This window comes from Scomber japonicus, chromosome 10, assembly GCF_027409825.1.
Source record: "Scomber japonicus isolate fScoJap1 chromosome 10, fScoJap1.pri, whole genome shotgun sequence".
NCBI classification, from domain to species: Eukaryota; Metazoa; Chordata; class Actinopteri; order Scombriformes; family Scombridae; genus Scomber; species Scomber japonicus.
In genome coordinates, this window is record NC_070587.1 from 9,169,498 (window position 1) to 9,191,281 (window position 21,784).

A 21,784-nucleotide genomic window follows, 5' to 3' on the forward strand; every position below is an offset into this window, starting at 1 on the left:
AGAGAACTTCAAAACTAGGATGCAATGTTTTAAAATGAAAAAACACGTACATGTAAAATTTCAATACAAGCAAAATAACATCCACCACACGTACCCGACACTTCACTGGCTGAACACCAGAAGTACAGAACATATAAAACAGATCATAATGTTGATGCAAAGGCCTCGTATCAACGGACAACGATGGGGGGTATTTCAAGATAATAGCAACAACAATAACATTTGACATTATGATTTATAGAGATTGGTGTAAAACAATGCAGTAAAGTATTTACAGTGCAGCACTGACAGATGAGACAAACAGCAGAAGAAGAGAGATGGAGGGTAGATAGAGAGGAAGAGAGTGAGTAAGAGGAGGGAGGTAGGGAGAGAGATGGGAAGTTGATGAGATTTTAACGTGAAGGTCAACTTGTTATAACTCAGATCTCTAAGGGGATATTAGTCCCATCATGATGCTGGAGGGGCGGGGTGGGGTGAGGAGAGAGTGTGAGGCTGCTTCAGTGGAGGAGTAGGAGGAGGAGGAGGAGGAGGAGGAGGAGGAGGAGGGAAAGTGAGATGCCTGAGAGGTGGTTTTGCTGGTTCAACAACAACAGTACCACAGTAAATAGAGGGGTCAGCATCTCTGTGTGTATGTGTGCACATGCTTGAGATTGCACTTTTGTGATTATGCGTGAAAGTGAGGGAAAGGGAGTGAGCGTGACAGAGAGGCGTGTGAAGCAGACAAAACGAGAGGCTGTTTGACTTTGTTTGTTTCTCAGCAGCTTCACACAGAATCAAACACTTCACTGTTGTTTTATTCAGTCAGTTTATTTCGATTGTCTTTTTTTTCCAGCACATAAAAACAAAAGATAACTCAACTAACAGATACATAAATGCATAAATTATCTATTGTATTATCTATTATTGATCATATTATCTATTGTATTGATTTATTGTGTGTTGTGACATTTGACCTCAACACAAACTGAGCCACCCCTCTGACTTCTCACAGTTGACCACAGTTAAACGGGCATACACATCTGCATTCACACCAGAAGAAGAAGGAAACACCATAATGACGCTTCGAGGGAAATCAAACATATTTCTGCATGAAATGACCAGCTTGTTTATGAGATAAGAGCACTGGGACTGCATTATTAAACTGTATGTTTGCAGCCACCTGCCCTGCTCAGATAGAGTTTAATGACAGTGCCGCTGTTATTTTTTCCATGTATTGAACAGTCCCAGTGAGCCTCACTTTTAATTACAACTAATCAATGCAGTGAGGACGTCATTACACAGCATAAAGCTTTATAATACGTAGCACAAAAATAATAAAGTGCCTGTACCTGTGTGAGCTAACAAGGCTCTTTTTCAGCTGGAGAAAACATTCTCGAGAGGAATATTTTCTGAGATTGCAAGAGAATATTTTAATGTGGTTGTATAATGTCTTTAAGGAGTGCAATTACTGCAAATTGCATTATGGATTTGGCTATTTCCACAACTTGCTGAAGAATAGTAAATGTGTGAAATAGAAATGATGCAGCTTAAAGTGTGGCAGTGAAGTCAGGACCTCCCTGTGATAATGGAGTCAGGCAGAGTGGGACTGGGCAGGGGGCAGCACTACATTACTTGTCACATCGTGCCTGCTGTGTTGTTTCAGCGTCTCAGTTGGTCAGCTGAGGTCACTGTTGTGACGTTAAACTGAGAGGTTGAGCTAGGCCAGAGGAAACTGACTAAGTGCTTCCACGGGATGACTGTCTAATTTAGAAAAACAAAAAAAAGACACTCTGTCTGCTTTTCAAAGTGTCATTCAACAAGAACAACCATCACATTCACACACAGAAAGAGAGAGATAGATATCTTGAAGACTCATTATTGTGCTTCTGATGCTGCATTACTGTATTGGCTATAAACACAAGATTCAATTGGAATACACCTGCTAAGAAACCTCTTTTCTTTTTAAATATTTTTAGTAAAATTATTTTAAAATGATGTTTTGCCTACTATGTGGTCTGTAAACCACAGCTGCATGAGAAAAAACCTGACTAGGAAAATGTAGTTGTTTGGCATAATGTGGCTTTTCACACAAGATGATTCTAACAAAAGTAAAACATGGAGACATTTTTATTGTAAAGCTAAACAGGTGTATATTTTTGGGTAATCTAGAACTACTGTATAGAAAACTAGTATGTCAAAGAAACTGATTCTACAAACAAGGCATGCATAGAGATGAAGTATGTATTCATTTATCAGAGTCAAACTAATGTGCTCTAATATCAAGTAAAGGCATGTCTTACAGAAACACTCTAACATGGTGATCTTTATCGATGCTGTTTGCACTGCTGCAACATATTTGAATCTGGGATTGGCAGGTTAAAGTACATACATCAAAGAAAATGCATGAATATTAAGGTGTCTTGGCATTTTCATGTAAATGTCAGAATTTGGTTATGAGAGGTTTCTTTAATACTCATTACTCAATTCTCTCTTACAGTATAAAACTACTATTAGGGGGATAAACAGGTTAAACTGGTTTGGATACAATTTGAGGGGTGGAGCTATGAGGTTTTGGAGCCATTTTCAAATGGCTGTGAGAGGTGAGGGAGCAAAGTCTGGGTTGAGGAAGGAGAAGCCTTCGAAGTCCTCCTGGTTCATGGCTTCTAGTATTTCCGGGTCAGAAGGAGTGAGCGCTGATGGGGCCGCTGTGAAGAACTTGTCGAAGTTTTCTCCTTTTTTCCCACCCTGATGAAGATGAAGAGAAGATTAGCATGCATATTCAGACCTGTGGTTAATACTGATTGTTTACACAACATTTGTCAAGATATTAAAAAAAACAAAAAAGCTGAATTACAAAATTAATCTCTCTCCATAACTCTTTCTCACCCACATCTTCCTCCTCTCTCCAAGGAGCTCTTTACCACACCTAGAAAGTAACTGGCTCATGTCTCTTCTCCAGCTTCTTAACAACTTTGACAGCCTTTCTGCTGGATGATATGAATCTCATTTGGCTAATGGGCCTGGCCTCTAACCCTTGAGCATACTCAGCATACTCAAGGAACACCTCACCATTGGCCAGTGGGCCCACAAACTGGCACGTGGCAGGCTAATGATGACATACATTTGCATATGGGTGGAGTAGGCAGGACCTCAAGGTCAGAGGGTCTTTTCTGTTATGACTGGACTGTCTGTTCCATGGCAATCAAAGCCGATCTCTACGAGCCAGCAGAGGTGATGAAAGAGAGAGAAGAAAGGGGAATGGGAGAGAGGGAGGGAGGCGCTGGGGTTGCATAGAAGAAGAGAAGAGAGGAGGGGATGAAGCGCCAAAATGGCCAACACAATGCTGTGAAAGAGAGAGAAAGAGAGAGAGGAAGCATGCAGGGAAATGAGGAAAAGCGTGGGAGCCTGAGAGAGAGGAGACAGATGGAAGAAAGTGACAGCTCCAATTCCCTAAAAGTGTCCTCAGAGAAACAGAGACAGAGAAAGAAAGACAGGGGGGAAAAGAGAAGAGAATGACAAGAGAGAAAGAAAGAGAGGGAGAATCTGTAATCCATCTGTTCAACTGACAGTTCTGGGTATGAAGGGTGGCTGGATCTCCAGTCTCTCCAGACGGTCCCAGTCAATCCAGCGGAAGAATGGATGCTCCCTGATCTCTCTTTCTGCCTCCTCTCCTCCACCCAGACGCTTGGCTGGGTGCTTTGTCAGGAGCTTGGGTAAGAAGGAAGAAAAGGAGGGGAAAAGAAGAGAAAAACATCCCCGTGATCTTAGGAAACAAGTGTTGGACTTGTGTTAATGTGTTACTGTGCATGCTTAAAACCATGTAAATTGATTTCATATGTCTGATTTACATATGCATTTAACCTGACTGTGTTTAAAGGAACAGTTTGACATTTTGGGAAATACTGTTCACTTTCTTACTGACAGTTTGATGAGAGCGTTGATACCACTTAAGACTGGTATCAATCTTCTCATCTAACTCTCAACAAGACCGTGAATAATCACATTCCCAAAATGTTGGGAACTATGTCTTTAAGTATTCAAAATATGCATGGTACAACTAAGATGTCTTCGCCCTCCAGTAAAAACTAGTTTTCCTTCTTGTTCCTTCACTCAGTGCTGAAGCATCACTGTGCAGAATGATGTATGTGCAGGGTTTGACACTTAAAGGCTGTTTTCACTCATCTGCTCACAAAGAATCTGAGTTTAACAGATTTACCTGTGAGCATTATTTGTGAAATCACAGCTTGTTTGGAGCCAACCATAGTTTAGTATACAAGTTATAAGTGTGTTAATCGAATGTTGAAGCCTCTAGTGCACAAACACTTATAATTGACTTTTCAGTGAAGCAGGAGACATCTTGTGTCCAGTAGTTAAACTTTTTAAATGAATAATATTTGTATATTCCTAGATTATGGATTTTTTTCAGTGAGGGAGAAGCAGGAGATGTCATTTTAAAGATTTCTACCAAGGTAATTGAACATTTTTGCTGAAAAACCCATTCGGACACAATTTTGTTAAGCAGATTATTTTAATACATGACTGGAGGAGATCTTTAAATATTTATTCTTTAAATGTCACTTAATGTAATTTCATTTAATTTTCATGATTTACATATGTACATAGAGCATCTTGATTATGCATGAGTAAGAAGACAATGAATACTTACTCCCTTGCAGATAGCGACAGCTTCACGAGACAGACTTTTTGGGTATGAGACGCACTGCTCCATGATTGACTGAAACAGCTCCTCCTCATCAATACCATCAAATGGTGGCTGGAAGAGTGAGGCAGTACAGTTAAGAAAGGAGAGCAACTGTGATGACTTGTGGGCTAATTGAAAGCAAATACACTGACATTAAAGTTCTTTTAAACTCTTTTGAAGTGATTAGAAAGGACAAGTACTGGAGGCTTAAGAGTCTGTGCACACAGGTCTATTGTTAGGATTAAGCTGATGTTACCTGTCCTGCCAGCATTTCATACATCAGTACTCCATAAGACCACCAGTCCACGGCTTTATTATAGGGCTGATATGCCACAATCTGAAAAGAATGGAGAGAAAAGGAGAGGTGATAAAGAGTAAGAATGGCAGTGCAGAGATGGCAGTGCAGAGATAAGGAAGTGACAAAAAGAGAAAGTACAGTCATAGCAGCTTGGATGATATTCAGCTATCACAGACAGCCGGCAAGAGAGAGAGAGAGAGAGAGGAGAAGAAATGTATGGCATTAGTGGAGAGTAAATGTATGAGCGAGCCTAGAAATAATCAACACATGACTTTGGATTTGTGTGTTTGTCAGCTTGTGTTTGTTTCCCTGTGTGTGTGTGTACGTGTGTGTGTGTACGTGTGTGTGTGTGTGTGTGTGTGCCTGCGTGTGTACATGTGTACGTGTGTGTGCGCGAGGGGGCGAAGCACAAGGGAACAATTCCCAGCCCCTGGGGAAATATATTGTATCACTTCCAAAATGGCAGATGCAGGAGAATCAATGGGTGTTTACATAAGAGAGTCAATACCCAGGGGTTCCATAGAAAGGTTTACAATATCAAAGACGTGCACAACAGTCACATCCTCTCTCTCTCTCTCTCTCTCTCTCTCTCTCTCTCTCTCTCTCTCTCTCTCTCTCTCTCTCTCTCTCTCTCTCTCTCTCTCTCTCTCTCTCTCTCTCTCTCTCTCTCTCTCTCTCTCTCTCTCTCTCTCTCTCTCTCTCTCTCTCTCTCTCTCTCTCTCTCTCTCTCTCTCTCTCTCTCTCTCTCTCTCTCATCTGTCTGCAACAAGTCCGCACACTACACGCGCTGGATATCGTCTTCACACTCTCCTTAGATTAATTTATGATTACTTAACACAAACAGACACACGTGCACACACATAATTTGTACTGTAAATACTATACATCACACAGTAGTGATATTTTGCACATCAAAGGGGTGTCAAGTAAAACCACCTCCACCGTATGCAGGATTTCAGAACAGCTAATATTTGCATCGACACCAATGACATCCCTTCTAGTTAGTCTTCACTGGTGTGTCTTGCTGTCAGCTTGTGAAAATTACTCACAGGGGAATGTAGGAAAGTACATTTACAGCTTGTGACAGTTTTAGTTACTAGCTGATTTTAAGATTTAACATAAAGCTCATAAATTATTATGCATTGTGAAAGATTAAACCAGTATTCCCTGCCTTTTTGTCTTGTGAGCTCCTCAGTGTGCAGTAGTACAGCAGCTCATATTTCAGATGTTTGAATTGTCAGCAGTTCCTACTAAAGAGACATTTCTCCTCTAAAAGTCTCACATGGTTTCATTTAACTTTAAGGTTTAAGGCCCGAGGAGTTGAACTCTCAAATTCTCAAAAAGCAAAGATGAGCAAAAAGTCTGAAAAATGAACTCAAATTAGCAGAACTTAGTTTTTCTTCCACTATTCATGACTTTGGACCCTTTAGAGAGCAGATCAAGCAGCTACAACAGTAAACTGCAGCTTACATATTGATCGATCAGTACTTATAATGTTATTTCACTGCAGTGGAATTACAATACAACTCTAGTAATTGTAGTTTTAATACTTAAAGTAAATGTATCTGTATTTTTCTTTAGTAAATTAAGAGCTTTTACTTTTACATGAGTATTTTTACACTGTGCTGTTGCTACTTTTACTAAAGTAAAGGATCTATGAACTTCTTCAACCAATGTATATTTGACAATTACAGTAAGAGAAAGGCAAAATGTGTGACACAAGGTCTCTGAAGGACAATTGTGATTTCTGTGCAATGTTCTCATAGTGCAGGCACACACCACTGCTAATTGAATCATGTGAAGTTAATTATTCAAAAATGCTGACAAGGTCACAGAGGACGGAGGAGATGAGAGAAGCTGCCGCACAGCAGCTCGCTGTCTCACAGCGCTGCAAAACAGGTCAAGCAAAAACGAGGAGGCGAAGACAGAGGTGAAATGAGGGGAAACAATGTATCTAAGGAACAAATGAGAGAAGTTCAGGAGATAGTGTGGACAGTGGCGAGAGGGCAGGTACCAATGTACCTCGGGGGCGATGTAGTCAGGGGTGCCACAGAAGGTGCGCGTGGTGTCGCCCTCAAACATGCCCTCCCTGCACATCCCGAAGTCTGCTATCTTTATGTGGCCCTGGCTGTCAAGCAGCACATTATCCAGCTTTAGATCCCTGAGAAAGGAGGAGATAGATCACACAGGTATGAATCATTTTGATAGATAACATCTTTATAACAGTCATTAGCTACAAAAGACATGATAAATCTGTGCCATGTCTGTGTGCTGCACTGCGGAGCAATGACAGTGCCAAACCAGGCCATGTTAGATGAGCAGCCCACTTACCTGTAGATGATGCCTTTGCTGTGGAGGAAGAAGAGGCCGACTGCTATCTCTGCTGCATAAAACCTGGAGGAAAGAGAGGGGTCGGGGGTGGAGGGGGTCATTTCTAGTTGCTTTATCTTTCAGAAAATTGGCCAAGGTTTTCAGCTAATTCAAAAGAGGATGATGACAAGAAGAAAGGAAAGAGGGAATGGAGCTCGAGAGGATGATGAAAGGGAGAGTAACAAAATAGATGAAAGGCAGGTTGATGAAGAAATAAAGCTGGAAATGAGCAACAGGGTATAAATTAGTCTTAGATGATTGATCAAAAATTATTGACTGGATGAACAGCCAGGGGGAGGAAAAATGTAGATGAAAAGATGAGATTAGTGGGAGGAGAAAGTGTGTGTGTGTGTGCATGTGGGGGGCGGGGGGGGGGGGGTGCTCAGGCTGGTGCTTGAGTTGATGACTTTTTATGAGTCACCAGGTATAATGAACAAAGTGAAGAGATGAGTGTGCATGTACAGGCACAGAGAATAAAAGCAGGCAGGAGATGAGACACTGTGTGGATGTGATTGAAGGTAAAAGGAGCTTTCTGACTACGTACGCTGCATGAGCCTCTTTGAACTTGCCAACTATCTGAATGTGAAACATCAGGTCTCCCCCGTTGACATATTCCATCACATAATACAGACGATCCTACGGAAACAAAACAGAAACACATGGACACACACACACACACACTGATCGTACATTATCACCTCTTGTCCAAATTAAAAAGCAATCTGTCAAAACGCCTCCTCCAGGACCAAGGACCTTGTTAAAGAAAGCAAGCTAATTATTTCATTTATTAATCGAAGTCCTCAGCCAACCTGGACTGAAATAACTCATGGGAGGCAGCCAAAATGTCAGGCAGGTTTATGGACAATTTTAATGAAAGGTATGTGGTTCATTTGGGACATTGTATATCTTCTGCACACACACAGATGTACAGTACACACACCTCAGTCTGGAAGGCGCAGTAGAGCGATGTGAGGAAGTGAGGGCGAGAGGAGAGCGCCAGGACCCTCCTCTCCACCAGGGCGCTCTCTGTGTCCTCGTCCTGGAAGAGAACATCCTTCTTCAACACTTTCACAGCAAACAGGCGCTCACTGCCTCGCTCCTCAGCCAGCAGCACCTGTGACAGAGATGGAGACAGGAGGAGGAAAAGGAGATGAAGTTAAAGTAACAACAAGGAGACAGACAAGACATTTCAAGTATAGACCATATGTCTTTAAACGGCAAAGGTCCATAAATAAACCAAATGTTTATTTATTAATAAACAAAATGTTTATTTATTAGGCACTACACTGACTGTCAGGCATTAAGAAAAGAAAAAGCAAAAAAAAAAGCATTTAATTTTTTTTTTAACACAACAGCTGTTTTTTTATTGCTTTAACACAAACATATTTACAGTATGTCAACAGTGTTCAAAACTCCTAAATGCAACTCTCGCCACAGCTTCATTTGTTACTCTAGATAGAATTATGCATGTACTGTAATGCTGCCAGCAGAGTGTTTTTAGGTCATTGTGTTATAAGTGACAGGGTGCTCTAGTTGGGAGGAAACTAGTTCTGCTGTTTTAATAAAATGATGTGCTTTTGAGGCACATTTAAATTACGGGACGTTAGGGTGCATATCGTGCATGTAATCACATTATTTGGACAGATGCCTGAGCAAGTTCAGTACTTTTACTGAATATAACACTTAATTAAAGCTGCTTTGTGCGTCAAGATTTCAAGACACGTTAATGTCAAAAGTGAAAAAGCAAAGCTGCTCTCATGTTTTTATGAGACATAAAAAACACATTTAGAGGCTATTTTCTCCATCCACTGAAATTGGTTTCTAACTGGTTGCCATGAAAGCTAATGATGCAATAATTTTCTACAATGAGAGCCACATGACCCCCGTTATATGGTCAACAGCACAGGAAAGTGCTGACAACCACACTGTTTAAAATTGTCTGGCTGAGCTGTAATGGTGACTGGCTGGTGGGGATAAAGGATCTCATTTTACTTTCAAATAGTGGTGAACAGCACAGAAAATTACACAGTTTCATTTTTCAGAAATCAATGTGACTACACAAAGGTGTTTGGGAAGAGGGCTGTGTGTGCATGTACTTTGTGTGTGTGTGCAGGGCTATTGATGAACTGCCAGTCACTGAGAGAAATCCTGCTGTCCTCTGTGATCGTGTCTCTTGCTCTTCCCGACAATCTGAAACTAACTCACACACAAATGGGACCCATCACCCTCCAGAATACTACAAAACTTAGCAACACGGTCACGTGTACTCCCTCCCTCTTCCCTTCTTGTTATCCAATTTCCTTTTGGTCATTTTGTCGCTTTCTGCAGCGCAGTAATCCCTTTCTCTTTCTCTCTATCTCTGTCTGCCTCTTTCTCACTTTCCCTCACTCAGCAGCCGTGGGGTATATCTCTCCTTTCTTGGGTCGTTTTTTTTCCTCTTGTCTTACGTAAGTAGAGTCTATTTCTCCTGTCCTCTGTAGACTCTCCTCTGACAGTTATGAAACAGCACAGGGGGATTTCAGAGGAGGAAGAAGGACTCAAAACTTCACTCTCTTCATTATAGCTCATCTACTGGGGAATTAAAGAGAAAATGGAGAGCAGAGGCTCTCTTGAAATGAACACCTCCAGAAGGACTGCCTGCCTGTGTGGCATGTAGGAAGTCAGTCAGCCTGAGCTCACAACTGCTGACAACACATAAGTAGCTAAGGGTTAAATGATTCATTTGGCAGTGGAAGTAGAGACAATGAGCATGTTAGTAACAGTGGCAATTTTTCAAAGAAATTCTGCTTTGCTGTGCCCAGGAGCTTCTTCAGCTGATGAAATGCCACTTGAAGGTCAAGTCCATCGATAAAAGAAATGATTTAAAGCCAGGAATAATCTTTGTTGTTTTCAGCATGAATGGCCTTTTTGATATCACTTATAGCTGTTGGATCACAGGCACTGATTGTGTTCAGAAAAGATGACATTTCGTCTCAATGGCTGGTGTGGTTACCTTGCCAAAGCTGCCTTTGCCCAACACCATGAGGAAGTTGAAGTCGTGAATGCCCACTTTGACCTTGCTTGGCCCTGGAATGTGGACAGGCGGACAGGGCGGCACAGGGGTTGGGGACAAGGCCACAGAGAACGTTTCCGGCTGTGCAGGGGGCATCATCTGAGGCAGAGAGGGTGATGTAGGTTCTGGCTGAGGCTCCTAGAGAATCATAGCAGGAGGGTCCAGAGATGAATGGTTGTTAGCAGTCCAGCACACACATACAAACACACACAAAACATAAACACCAAATGGAACCCCTTCCTATACCCATTTATTTATTACAGTCAGGCAGAACAATCCTGCACCCTGGTGGAGACAGAGTGTAATAGAGACAGGAGGAGGCTTGGGATAATTTATTATCTCATTATTCAGCTACAACACCAGGCATAAATCTTCTGAATTTTTTTCTCACATAGAATTGTAAGCAAAGGGACAGTTCAGGATCCTGACCCAGTGTGACGGTGGCAGCTGTTGTTTATTAGATATAGGCAATTAAAAGCTGATAAAGGATATGCCAAGACCTGAGGATAAATGGTCATTAGCACAGTAAAAATAAGGGACTGCTCCACTCTCTGGTGAATACAGGTATAAATATCTCTACTGTTGCTTTTTGTTCACCATGATTGATGTACTGATGGGCACTGAAGGCTTTAGTGTCTGTGAAGGAGTAGGCTGCTTCATACCTCCAAGTCTGGATCTGGCACAGGGATGTTGTAGTACTCTCCCTCATCTTGAGCCAGCAGTTTGAACCAGCCACTGATAGGACGCCTGAAGATCTCACTCACTCCGAATGACAGCGCTCCCATGAAATCATTCCTGGATGTGCGGTCCCAGTCCCACACCTCCACAGACAGACGCCTGTCCCACTGATGACCGCGCACTGAGCTGGAGAGACCAACACAGAAACTCAAAATCAGTGGGGAGAGTTTGTTCAGTATGAAAGCAACAAAACAATACAGATACTGTGCAGCCAAAAATAAAAACACAAAATTATTGCTGTAGTTTTCATCTTTGTGCCATTTTTCAGATTTTAAGGACATTTCTCAATATCTTAACTGTACTGAATATGATTAAGATTGGTAAAAGGAAAACTTTATCATTGTTAATGTACAATAAGATATGTCAGTTCAGGGATCATTAACTTATATATTCTGTCCTTTGTTCTTCATCTTTCTCTTTTTGACCTAGCAATCTAAATTTCAGGGACATTTAATCACACCTATAGACCCCTCTTCATTTTTCAAGTTCACATGTACTCACAAGGTGAAACTCTCATTCCAGATGGGATTGAGCGTTGAGCGGATGGTCTTGGTCTTCTGTTTGCTGTGGCTCTTTGGGTCTGGAATCAATTTCAGTTTAACATACGGGTCTGACAGGCCATTTGGATCCATGGGCATCAGGTTACGAGCCTCCCCGACTGAAGAGAAAGTACAATAATAGAGAGTGCAGAAAGAAAAATCCTGTTTTTTGTTTCAAACCAAACTTCCAGTAATCCATTACAGCCCCTCACCTGTGACAAAGATGTCCTCCTTCTCTCCTCTGACGGTCAAGTGGATCCTGCCTCTCTTCTCTGTATGGTCTTGGCCACAGAGGCTGGGAACACTGGTTTCACACCGCCGATGCACGTTCATATCACAACCTCATAGAATAAAGACACACATACAGTACACACATCAACACTAAAGCTAAACTGATAAATCCTCCAGGCTGATATATGAGCTGATATTAGCTCATCTGAGATCAACTGGCTTCAGTATATGATGGCCAATCAGCAACATTAAATTTCAGTACAAGGATGCCATGCTTTTAATATAATGGAAATATCTGAATCAGCAGTAATAAAAATCATAACTTCACAACGACACTCAAAAGCTAAGGATGCATATGGTCTGCACAACACATTTTTGAAATCACATAAGGAGTCCTTTGCTTGCCCCATTGCTCATTTGATTAACCTCTCAATTAGGCATAGTCTTTTTCCTAGCCCCTGGCAAAAAGTAGTGATGTCCCCTGTTTTTAAGTCTGGTGATAAAATAACTAATTACAGACCCATCAGCATTCTATCAGTGATTTCCAAGGTATGCGAAAAATGGGTAGCAGAACAGCTGACAGCACACCTAAACTTAGGTAACGCCCCTCTGCACCCAATGCAATTTGGATTTCGCACTAACCAATCTACGGAAACAGCTAACTGCTATTTCCTGGAAAGTGTAAAGTTCAAATTGGATAAAGGTGGGGTAGCTGGCGCAGTATGTTTGGATTTTAAGTTTGACACTGTGAATCACCAGACACTTTTAGCAAAATGATCATATTTTAATTTCTCGACTGAAGCCATAAAATGGATGAATTCATATTTGGCTGATAGGACACAAAGTGTACACTTTGGAAGTAGCTATTCTCCATATCTCAGTAATAATATTGGTGTACCCCAGGGGTCAGTATTGGGCCCAATTCTGTTTAGCATGTACATTAATGACTTACCATCAGTTTGTCCATCTGTTAATGTTCAAATGTATGCAGATGACACTGTTCTTCATGTAGGCTGCAACTAAACTCACTGCAGCATTGGTCCATGTCTGTGACTGGCTAAAAAACTAATCTTTACACTTGAACATGAATAAAACAGTCTATATGTTCCTCTCCCAGAAATCATCAAATACACAGCACCCTGATGTTTTTATTGAAGGCCATAAGCTCATGGCTGCATCTGATTTTAAATATCTCGGCATCATTTTGGATTGCAATTGAAATTTTAAAAAACAAGTCAAAAAGGTTGCTAATACTATTAAATTTAATTTGGCTAAATTTAGACATGTGAGGCAGTACCTGACCATAGAGGATGCCAAACTTTTTCAGTATGCTATGATCTTTTCTCAAATCTCATACTGTTACACAAGCTGGTCTCAAGGAAGTACAACAACTCTGAAACCAATAGATCTATAAGCAGACCTTAAAAACATTAGACCAGAAACCTATCAGCTATCACCACCACCACCACGCCATATACTAACAAAACATAACTTATTTAAATTTGACAGCTTCTGTCTCAGATTCTCCCCTTCTGAGTGAGTTCATAGAGCTGAAGGGCAGCACTGGCAGAGCAACCAGGGCAGTCGCCAGGGGAGACTGTGTTATAGAGTATAGGTGCAGTACGTTTGGACAGACAGTCTTCTCAGTACGCGCCTCAAACTACAGGAATACTCTCCCTACGGATGTAAGAGATTGCACCAGTTATCTATCCTTTAAAAATAAACTTAAGAGATGGATTAAAAATAACCAAAACTGTAACCATAACTAACCTGCACTGTCATTTTTCTGTATGTCTGACGCCTTGTATGTCTGTCTGTCTTAAACAACTTGTTGTTTTAGTTGTGCTGATTTGACACTTTTTTCTTTTTTTGACTTTTCTTTTTTATTTATTATTTTTTCTTTCTTTCTGTCCTGACCTGCCAAGGGACAACGCATGAAAACTAGCTATTTTAGCTAACTCTGGTGCATTTACATTTTAATTTGAAATGTTCATGAATGTACACTGTCCTATTTTTAAATAAATAAACTAAAATAAATAAATAAATGAACATTTGTTGTAGTTACTTCAGAAGCTGTGTCACCATTACACAGTTTGTCCACCAGAGAGCACTGAAGTGTTCTGTCAGCTGGAAAATATCCCAAACAAGGAAGGACTCAAAAAGCCCCAAAAACCATAAATAGCATGGAAGTAGGGTGTAGTTATCAGATTTCCTGCAAAGTAGCAGCATACTGGGACTGAAAGGGAGAAGATTTGCCACTGTGGAAGAAGATTTGTAGGAGGTTCTTGACACGTTGACAAAAGATGACTACAGGAAGTGTATCACATCACAGGAGAGTACTTAGAAGGTGGTTCTTATAAACTTAAAATTACAATTTCTTAACAGTTCTCTGAATTTGTGGGTCCCCTGTATGCTAGCCACAATTCTTCAATAACAATATCTAGCAGATCTTTACCAAGATTATTAGTTTATGTTTATATATAAACAATCATATGAGATTTTATTAAAAATCTCAAATATCCACAAATGACAAAATAAATGAAACATTGCTTGTGCACTCAGCTCCAGTTGTTTTTGTCTCTTATGAAGACATTACTGTAAATTGTCTTACATGAACTCGCTGGAGCTGTGTCCTAGCAATAAGCACTGTTTGCCTGAACTCAACGCTGACCCTAACCTTAATCCCCCACCCCCCTCCCCACCTCCATTAAGTGAACCATAAATTAGGTGCTTAACCTTGTGGAGACCAGATTCTTCACTACAGATGAGAGGTGAACCACTATAATACCTGTAATATGTTATAGATAAATATGAAGGGGAACTCACAGACACATTTCATGCCCTGGTGAATGAGGCCGTACAGCAGCGAGCCACAGTGGTCGCAGAAGGTGGGACTGGAGTATGTTTGGACCTTAAATGTGTGTCGACTCTTCAGGTCCTGAAATACAACAGAAACAATCTGCACTGAAGCATAATAACAATGGGAGACACTGTGGAGACTAATACACACACACACACACACACACACACACACACACACACACACACACACACACACACACACACACACACACACACACACACACACACACACACACACACACACACACACACACACAGAGGGTATGAGTAGTGGACAAATGTTGAGTGGGGTATTCATGGTCAAGCCAATTAGATAACTCTATTGGGAGAGGACACCTAAATGAGAGTGCATCTAGGCAAGGCTAAGTATGAGTGTGTGTACATTTGTGTGTGTGTGTGTGTGTGTGTGTGTGTGTGTGTGTGTGTGTGTGTGTGTGTGCCATACAGAGAGGATGAATCATTTTTATCTCTCTTCAGCTCATCAGACCCCATTTTCTCTCCCTCGTCACTCTGAGACAGTATTTAAAAACACCATCACCCTGTTTCTTGTCTTTCCCTCTGTATGTCTTCCTTTAAGTCACTCATCCGTTTTCACTCAAACAGTTAATCACACACACACAAACACACACACAATGTACACACACACATGTTCCCCTTGACCTAATTTCTGATGCAGTTTATTTGGCTGGCAAAAAAAACAAAAAAAAAACGTGAAGAAAAGACAAATCTCCCTGAAATCCTCAAAATGCCACAGAGAGAAGGACTAAGCAGTCTGTTGCTTCCTCCCCCCTCTAATTCGCCTTCTTATCAGTTCCTCCCACCCTTCACCTGTATCTCCCCCAGCCTCTATCTCCAACTCCCTGTATCTCCAAGGTCTTGTGGGATGACATGACATGAGTGCAGACGTCACAGATGGGACAAGGCTGCTCGACGTGAAGGATGTAAAGATTGATGGATGAGTCATGCACACGTGTTACTGGCAACACGCTGATAGCTAAATATGATGATGCTGGCATAAATCTTGAAAAACAAGAGGAATGTAAGAGTGAAAGCGATCTGCTCACATCTGGTCTGGGTGCTGCTACAGAGCCGGGACAGGTGAAGGTCACAAACTCGTGACATCTTTTGTGGACCACAAAACTGCAAACTAAAGAAAACAGAGAAAAATATCCTTAGACATGAATCAATTGATCATACAGCAAAAACCATCTGAGGAGATTAAACACTGAAAACTGGATTTATCTTTACCCTGACATTGGAATCCCTGTTTGCCGATGCCCCTGAGTAAGAAAGGCACATAGATTAAGACACAAAAACAATCTTCTCTACTCTTTTTCAGGTGAAATATTTTCTGCTTCTGAGACTGTTTTTCAGCCAAAAGAACATAGATAATATTGCCAAAACAGAGATACTACTTTTGCATTATTCCCTGCTGTATTAGGACCAACAGACATGCAGGCACAAGTTGATAGAAAAGTCTTTGAGATAAAAAATAAACAAACACCACTAGCTGTTAGAAACTTCGAACGTGATGAATAAAAGTCGTTATATGTGAAATCTGTGCGTCTCCCTTCCCAAAGCCCTGCTGCTGACCAGGTCAAGAAGAGCAGTGTCAATTATTGTCACACACACACACACACACACACACACACACACACACACACACACACGTGGACAAATACAATTCTCCTGTTTCCAGAACTGCGGTGTTGGCTAGTTCCCAATGTCTCCTCAGAGCTTTAATTGAATAATTAAAGCCATTGATTTACTAAAGAGTCCACTCAGCAGCTTGCCTGCTGTGAATCAAGTTTTGATTAGGAGCTTTAGAAAAGGAGTCGAACAAGACACCACCGAGAGCTCCTCCACAATCATACTTGAGAGGCCTGGGGGTTCATAGGAAACTGACCATAATCACTGATCTACAATCAGTTCACCATCTGGCTGAGTAATAATTAAAGATGGGGTTGCTGAGGGTAATCTGATCCATGATCAGCATTCATTCAGTCATTTAAGTCTGAATGTCTGCAGCATTGAAATTATGAGGCCCATTCTATTTTTTGACCAGCAGAGAGCATTAGAGAACCAGGTATGGATTTTGAAAAGATCGGCAACATTACTAGTCAACTGGATATCACAGGCAATTCAATGGAAGGAATAGCGGCATTTTTAAATGTGATGATGTACTGGAAAATCTGGCTAATACATTAAATAAAATAAAGCGTTTCAATAAAAAATCATTAGAGTAGCCTTGACAAACTGACCAGAGCACCTGAAAACATTCTGGATGATGTGTTTATTACAGTTCACAAATAATCAATAACAAATTAAATAATAACTAGAAAAAACACTGAATATTGTTGCACTAGTCCCTTTTTTTTGTTTTCGTCACAGCAGGAAAAGCACAGATGTACTACTGAGCCATCATTAATGGTGTTAAGTAACACCTGTGCTGTGTTTCCAACTATAAAGTGTCAAAACGTCTGCTGTAAAAAGAACCTACTTGATGTTTTTAGGGTCTTATTTATTGATTTTCACTGTTAGAACCTATGTTTGTGACTTATGACCCTTAAATACAGCAGATTACAGACTCCATCCTCATACTAGGTACTTTGTGATGAGACAATGTCACATTTTTATCCTTATCAGATCACTTTACCTCATAATTGGAGGCTGAAGGCCAACAAGATACACACTCATTCCTTTCCAGTGCCTGAATTAACAAAGAACATATTTACATCCGCATATTAGAATAATCTTTTCATAGTCTTTAATTAATCTCACAATCCCCCTTTGGGGCTTGAACACCCAGGTTGCGAGCCACTACTCTGACACCCTGTGTGAAGGAAAGTGTTGTCACCCTGAACTGAGTGCTGCTACTGTGGCCAAGACAGCAGCCAGTTGGAGAAATGTCCTGAAAGCTACCCAGAGGCTGCTGGCACATGCACTGCCCTGTATCCGACATACACCCTACCATATGTCCAACGCACACACGCACACACGCACGCACGCACGCACACGCTGCCATAGTTTCATTGGACAGAACAAGCTCACTTCATGCTTTTCTGCATTCACATGGAAGACTCATTTTTCTTATGAATGTCTTTGTGCTTGCATGTCAGAGGACCACAGTAACAAAACACACTGACTCAAGTATTGTACTTCAGAGAAATTGTGACACACCGGTACCTTACTTGACTATTTCTGATTTTTTGTAAGTTGACACCATCTCTACACAACCTTTCAGATGGAAATATTACAGTTTGCTCCACTATTTTCACTCATAAATACAGATTAATGTTTGCAAAAAAACCCATCATCTTGTGAAAGGCACATATCTTCAAAATATCAACTTATCACAAATGAAGAAAAGCAGCCCTGTTTTCAGCTTTGTGAGAATGCATTTTTTAAATAATCCAATGAGTATTTAATTACTGTGTTACTCCTCAGAAATAGGACAATTTTAAATCCTTCAGAATCCATCCATCCTTTTTCAAAAAAATTAAAACCGCCAAATTAGGAGATTCATGGTTTTCACCGGTAAGCGACAAGCTTAAATACCAACCATTTATAATAAATTAATGTGGATCTAGCACCATCTGGAACACCTATGAAAATAAAATACTCTTCACATATTAACACATTAAACATTTAACAAAGCAAAACTGATTAAGCCCCATAATTTCTACATTTTAGTTCATTTTTCAGCTTGAACTTCTGTACATTTACTTCAGAGCATTTTTGAATGTAGGACGTTCTAATATTTCTAACGTATAAAAAGTATATTATGTATCTAAAGTATTTTTATGTTGTGAAATTGCTATAGTACTTTAAAGGGAAACCGATTTTACATGAGGTTCAGCTTAGGAGGAGTACTACTCAGCCTAGTAGTGAAGAGTTCTGTATTTTTTGGCTCTAAATGAGCTTTCAAAAGACTGAAAAAATAACCCTGAAAATGTCATCATTGGATTTAGGCTTGACAGTCCCTTTTTTTTTAAGAGCGAGCCTGCATTACAAACTGTATATGGCTGTGGAAAGAAGTGGGTATTTAAGAAGTGTGGGGTGGGGTGGGGTGGCTGATAAAAGTCATACAAGTTGCATTATGGGAAGTGCAGGATCCAGCAGGATATCCCAGCCTCCACTGCATCAGTTTCTGCATCAATGCTATTTTAATCTGTCCTACTAGCATAAACAGTGTGTCTTAAGTTTTTGTGTGTGCTTCTTAGTGTGTAGTGTATGTGTTAATGTCTGTGTGTAAGCACATGAAGTTGCTTAAGTAACGCCTGTATGTATCATGTGGGCTGTAGTGTGGAGGTGAGGTTATGTGATCACATCAGGTCAGTGTGGTGGCTACACAGTGTAGGCTGGAAGCAGCTGGAATTGGTGAAAGAGAAAAGACAAAAGTGCAGAGAAAGTCAGAATCAGACGGAGCGCTGGGATGGCCGAGGAGGCGGCTTACAAACTGGTGGGGTGGTGTGTGTGTGGAGTTACATGTGTATTTATGTATGTGTGTGTGTGTGTGTGTGTGTTACCAGATGAAGTCAGTGCAGTGGCTGCAGAAGGTGGGCTGTTTGAAGAAGCGGGCTGTAAACTGATGGTCTTTCACCTCGACAATCCTCTTGTGTTTGAGCGCTCCCTTCCTCTGAAACACAGGCACCTTGGGTGGAGGGGAGAGGGGCGAGGGCAGGGGGGAGGCACTGGGGGAGATTGCTGATGTAGGGGAGGCCACTGTCATTGGGGAGAGGGAGGGGGAGGGGGAGATAGGGGTAGACATGATGCCTGGAGTAACACAGTAGAGAGGGGAGGAGGTAGGGAGAGAATGGATGATGAGTGTCAGTGAGGAGAGTATAGAGTTGTACAAGCAAAAGACCTTGAACGTGGGAGAGGGAGGAGTGGAGGATGCAAGGACAGGGAGGAGGAGCAGGAGGAGGAGGGACAGAAAGTGTAATGGGTCACAGTGGAGACAGGAGTTGTATTAATGGCATGCGGAACGTAGGCAAGGGAGCAGTGAAGGAGTGGCGTAATGGAGAGAAAGATCCAGAATGAGGATGAATGGGCCGGAAGTGCAAAAGAAAACAAAGAGAATACAGGTAAAGCGACAGGTACGGAGGGAATGAGAAGAAGAAAGGGTGCAACGAAGGAGACAGGAAGGTTAATTCACATACAGAGACAAAACTCTCCTAAGAGACTCTGAGACGCTAAACGATTAGTGCAACTCACTGTGTCCCACATACTGCCTGTCCTTTTTACCTACAGTACATCTCTTGCTCTCTCTTTACCCCTTTCATATCCAGCTCCTTGGCAGCTATGAGTACACCCCCCCCGCCCGCGGTCATCATGTCAACTGTACCTCCTGTTGCCATGTCAACAACACCCCCACCACCTGCTCCAATATTAGACCCTGTATCCTCTCCCGACTTCCCGCCTGCCCTTATTAGCAATAAGTCCTATTTCTGAAGAAAAGTTTGGACCAGAATAATATGTATACATCTATAGGGAATGAGATGTGCTGGAAAAAGTGCAAAGCAGCAAATATTAGCCGGAGAGATTGTGGTGAAAGGGTTGTATGCTACTAAATGATAAATGAAACACCAACAGAGATTTAATGAATAAATAAATAAGCCCATAGCAAAAAAACATGCCAGAAAAAGAATGTGATGAAATGATAGCGCCTCAGCAAAGAAGCAAGAGCAAATCAATCAAAAGGGTGAAGAGGCGAATGGTGGGGAAAATGGGACAGTGCTCAGAAATTAGTTAGATAATGACAAGAAGAGAGACATGTTCAAAAAATGTGCATAGACCCACACGGCAAAAACTATAAAGAGACAATACCTGAATTTGTGTTGATTTTGGAGGAAAGTCTTGCCTGAAGGACTGCTTTCTTCTCTTCCTCTGCTTCTTCTCTTTGTCCTGCTCACTTTACAAGAAAGGCTGAGGTGTTACACCTGTAGTTTGTAACGTCAAAAAAAAGAGAAAAAATACAGAAGAAAAGACAGAAAAAACAAAAGCAGCACTCTGGCAAGTGGAATACAATCAGCCAAAATAAAAAAAGGAAAAGAAAACCTATTACAACAAAAAAAAAAAGAAAGCAACAGGCGTCTCGACTGAGATTCAAGCTTTCTAGGAACCAAAGATAGAAGAGTGAGGTGGTAAATATCCGTTAACCCAGAGGCAGGGTGAGGAGGAGGACGAGATAGAGAGGTGGTATTCTCTTTCTAAGATTGATTCTGTTTTTACTAAGAAGAGGACAAGAGGTGGAGAGAGAGAGAAAAAGAGAGAGAGAGAGAGAGAGAGAGAGAGAGAGAGAGAGAGAGAGAGAGAGAGAGAGAGAGAGAGAGAGAGAGAGAGAGAGAGAGAGAGAGAGAGAAAGGAGAAAGATTGAGGGGAATAGGCAGCGAGTCATTTTGAAATCTGGGTTACTTCTCTCAGGAGAGGGTGAGGGTGGTAGAGGATGGAAGACAGATAAGACAGTAGCTGCCATTTTGCCACCACCAATACAGTAAAGAAAAGCAGGCGCCAACTGTCTCTCACTTCCTCCGGTGCCAGGAGGAGAGAAGAAAAGGAGAGGAGGAGAGAGGAGCCAGTCTGGAAGAAAGAGCAGAGAGCTTCAGTGTTGGAGAGTTAAACACGGCATGGACATGCTAAAATGGAGTTTGCAGCAGATCCAGATGACTGAAGGATCAACAGGCCTGTGAAATAAATGACCCTATTAGTGTTTCCTGCGACACTTCAGTTAACAGCGTCTTCAGCACATTTGAATTTCATTCTGAGATGAGAGCAAGTGGTGGCATGATAACACTGATCCACTGTGCACGGAAACCAGGTCAGCTAAGCCTGACGGGAAGAGTAGTTTCTAAGAGAGAGGGGCTGTTTGTACAGTGGAGTACACTGTGTATGTCTGTGTTCTTGTGTCAAGCCCATTGATTGCCCACATACTGTCAAGGGCACACATAGCTACATACACACACACACACACACACACACACACACACACACACAGTGACCTTTACACACAC

General features: G+C 41.4%; 1 protein-coding gene across 1 annotated transcript; it reads right to left on the minus strand.

Moving 5' to 3' along the window:
* Positions 1 to 2,562: 2,562 nt before the first annotated feature.
* prkcg (protein kinase C, gamma) lies at positions 2,563 to 20,763 on the minus strand. The gene is made up of 17 exons (XM_053326569.1): positions 20,601 to 20,763; positions 19,301 to 19,547; positions 16,020 to 16,051; positions 15,836 to 15,918; positions 14,736 to 14,847; positions 11,891 to 12,019; positions 11,641 to 11,797; positions 11,064 to 11,265; positions 10,342 to 10,539; positions 8,290 to 8,463; positions 7,894 to 7,985; positions 7,311 to 7,373; positions 7,002 to 7,140; positions 4,938 to 5,018; positions 4,646 to 4,753; positions 3,547 to 3,687; positions 2,563 to 2,724 (listed from the first exon to the last, which is right to left on the minus strand). Exons 2-17 carry the CDS (start codon positions 19,540 to 19,542, stop codon positions 2,563 to 2,565), a joined length of 2,115 nt encoding a protein of 704 aa, XP_053182544.1. The 5' UTR covers positions 19,543 to 19,547; positions 20,601 to 20,763.
* Between the last annotated feature and the right edge of the window lie 1,021 nt (positions 20,764 to 21,784).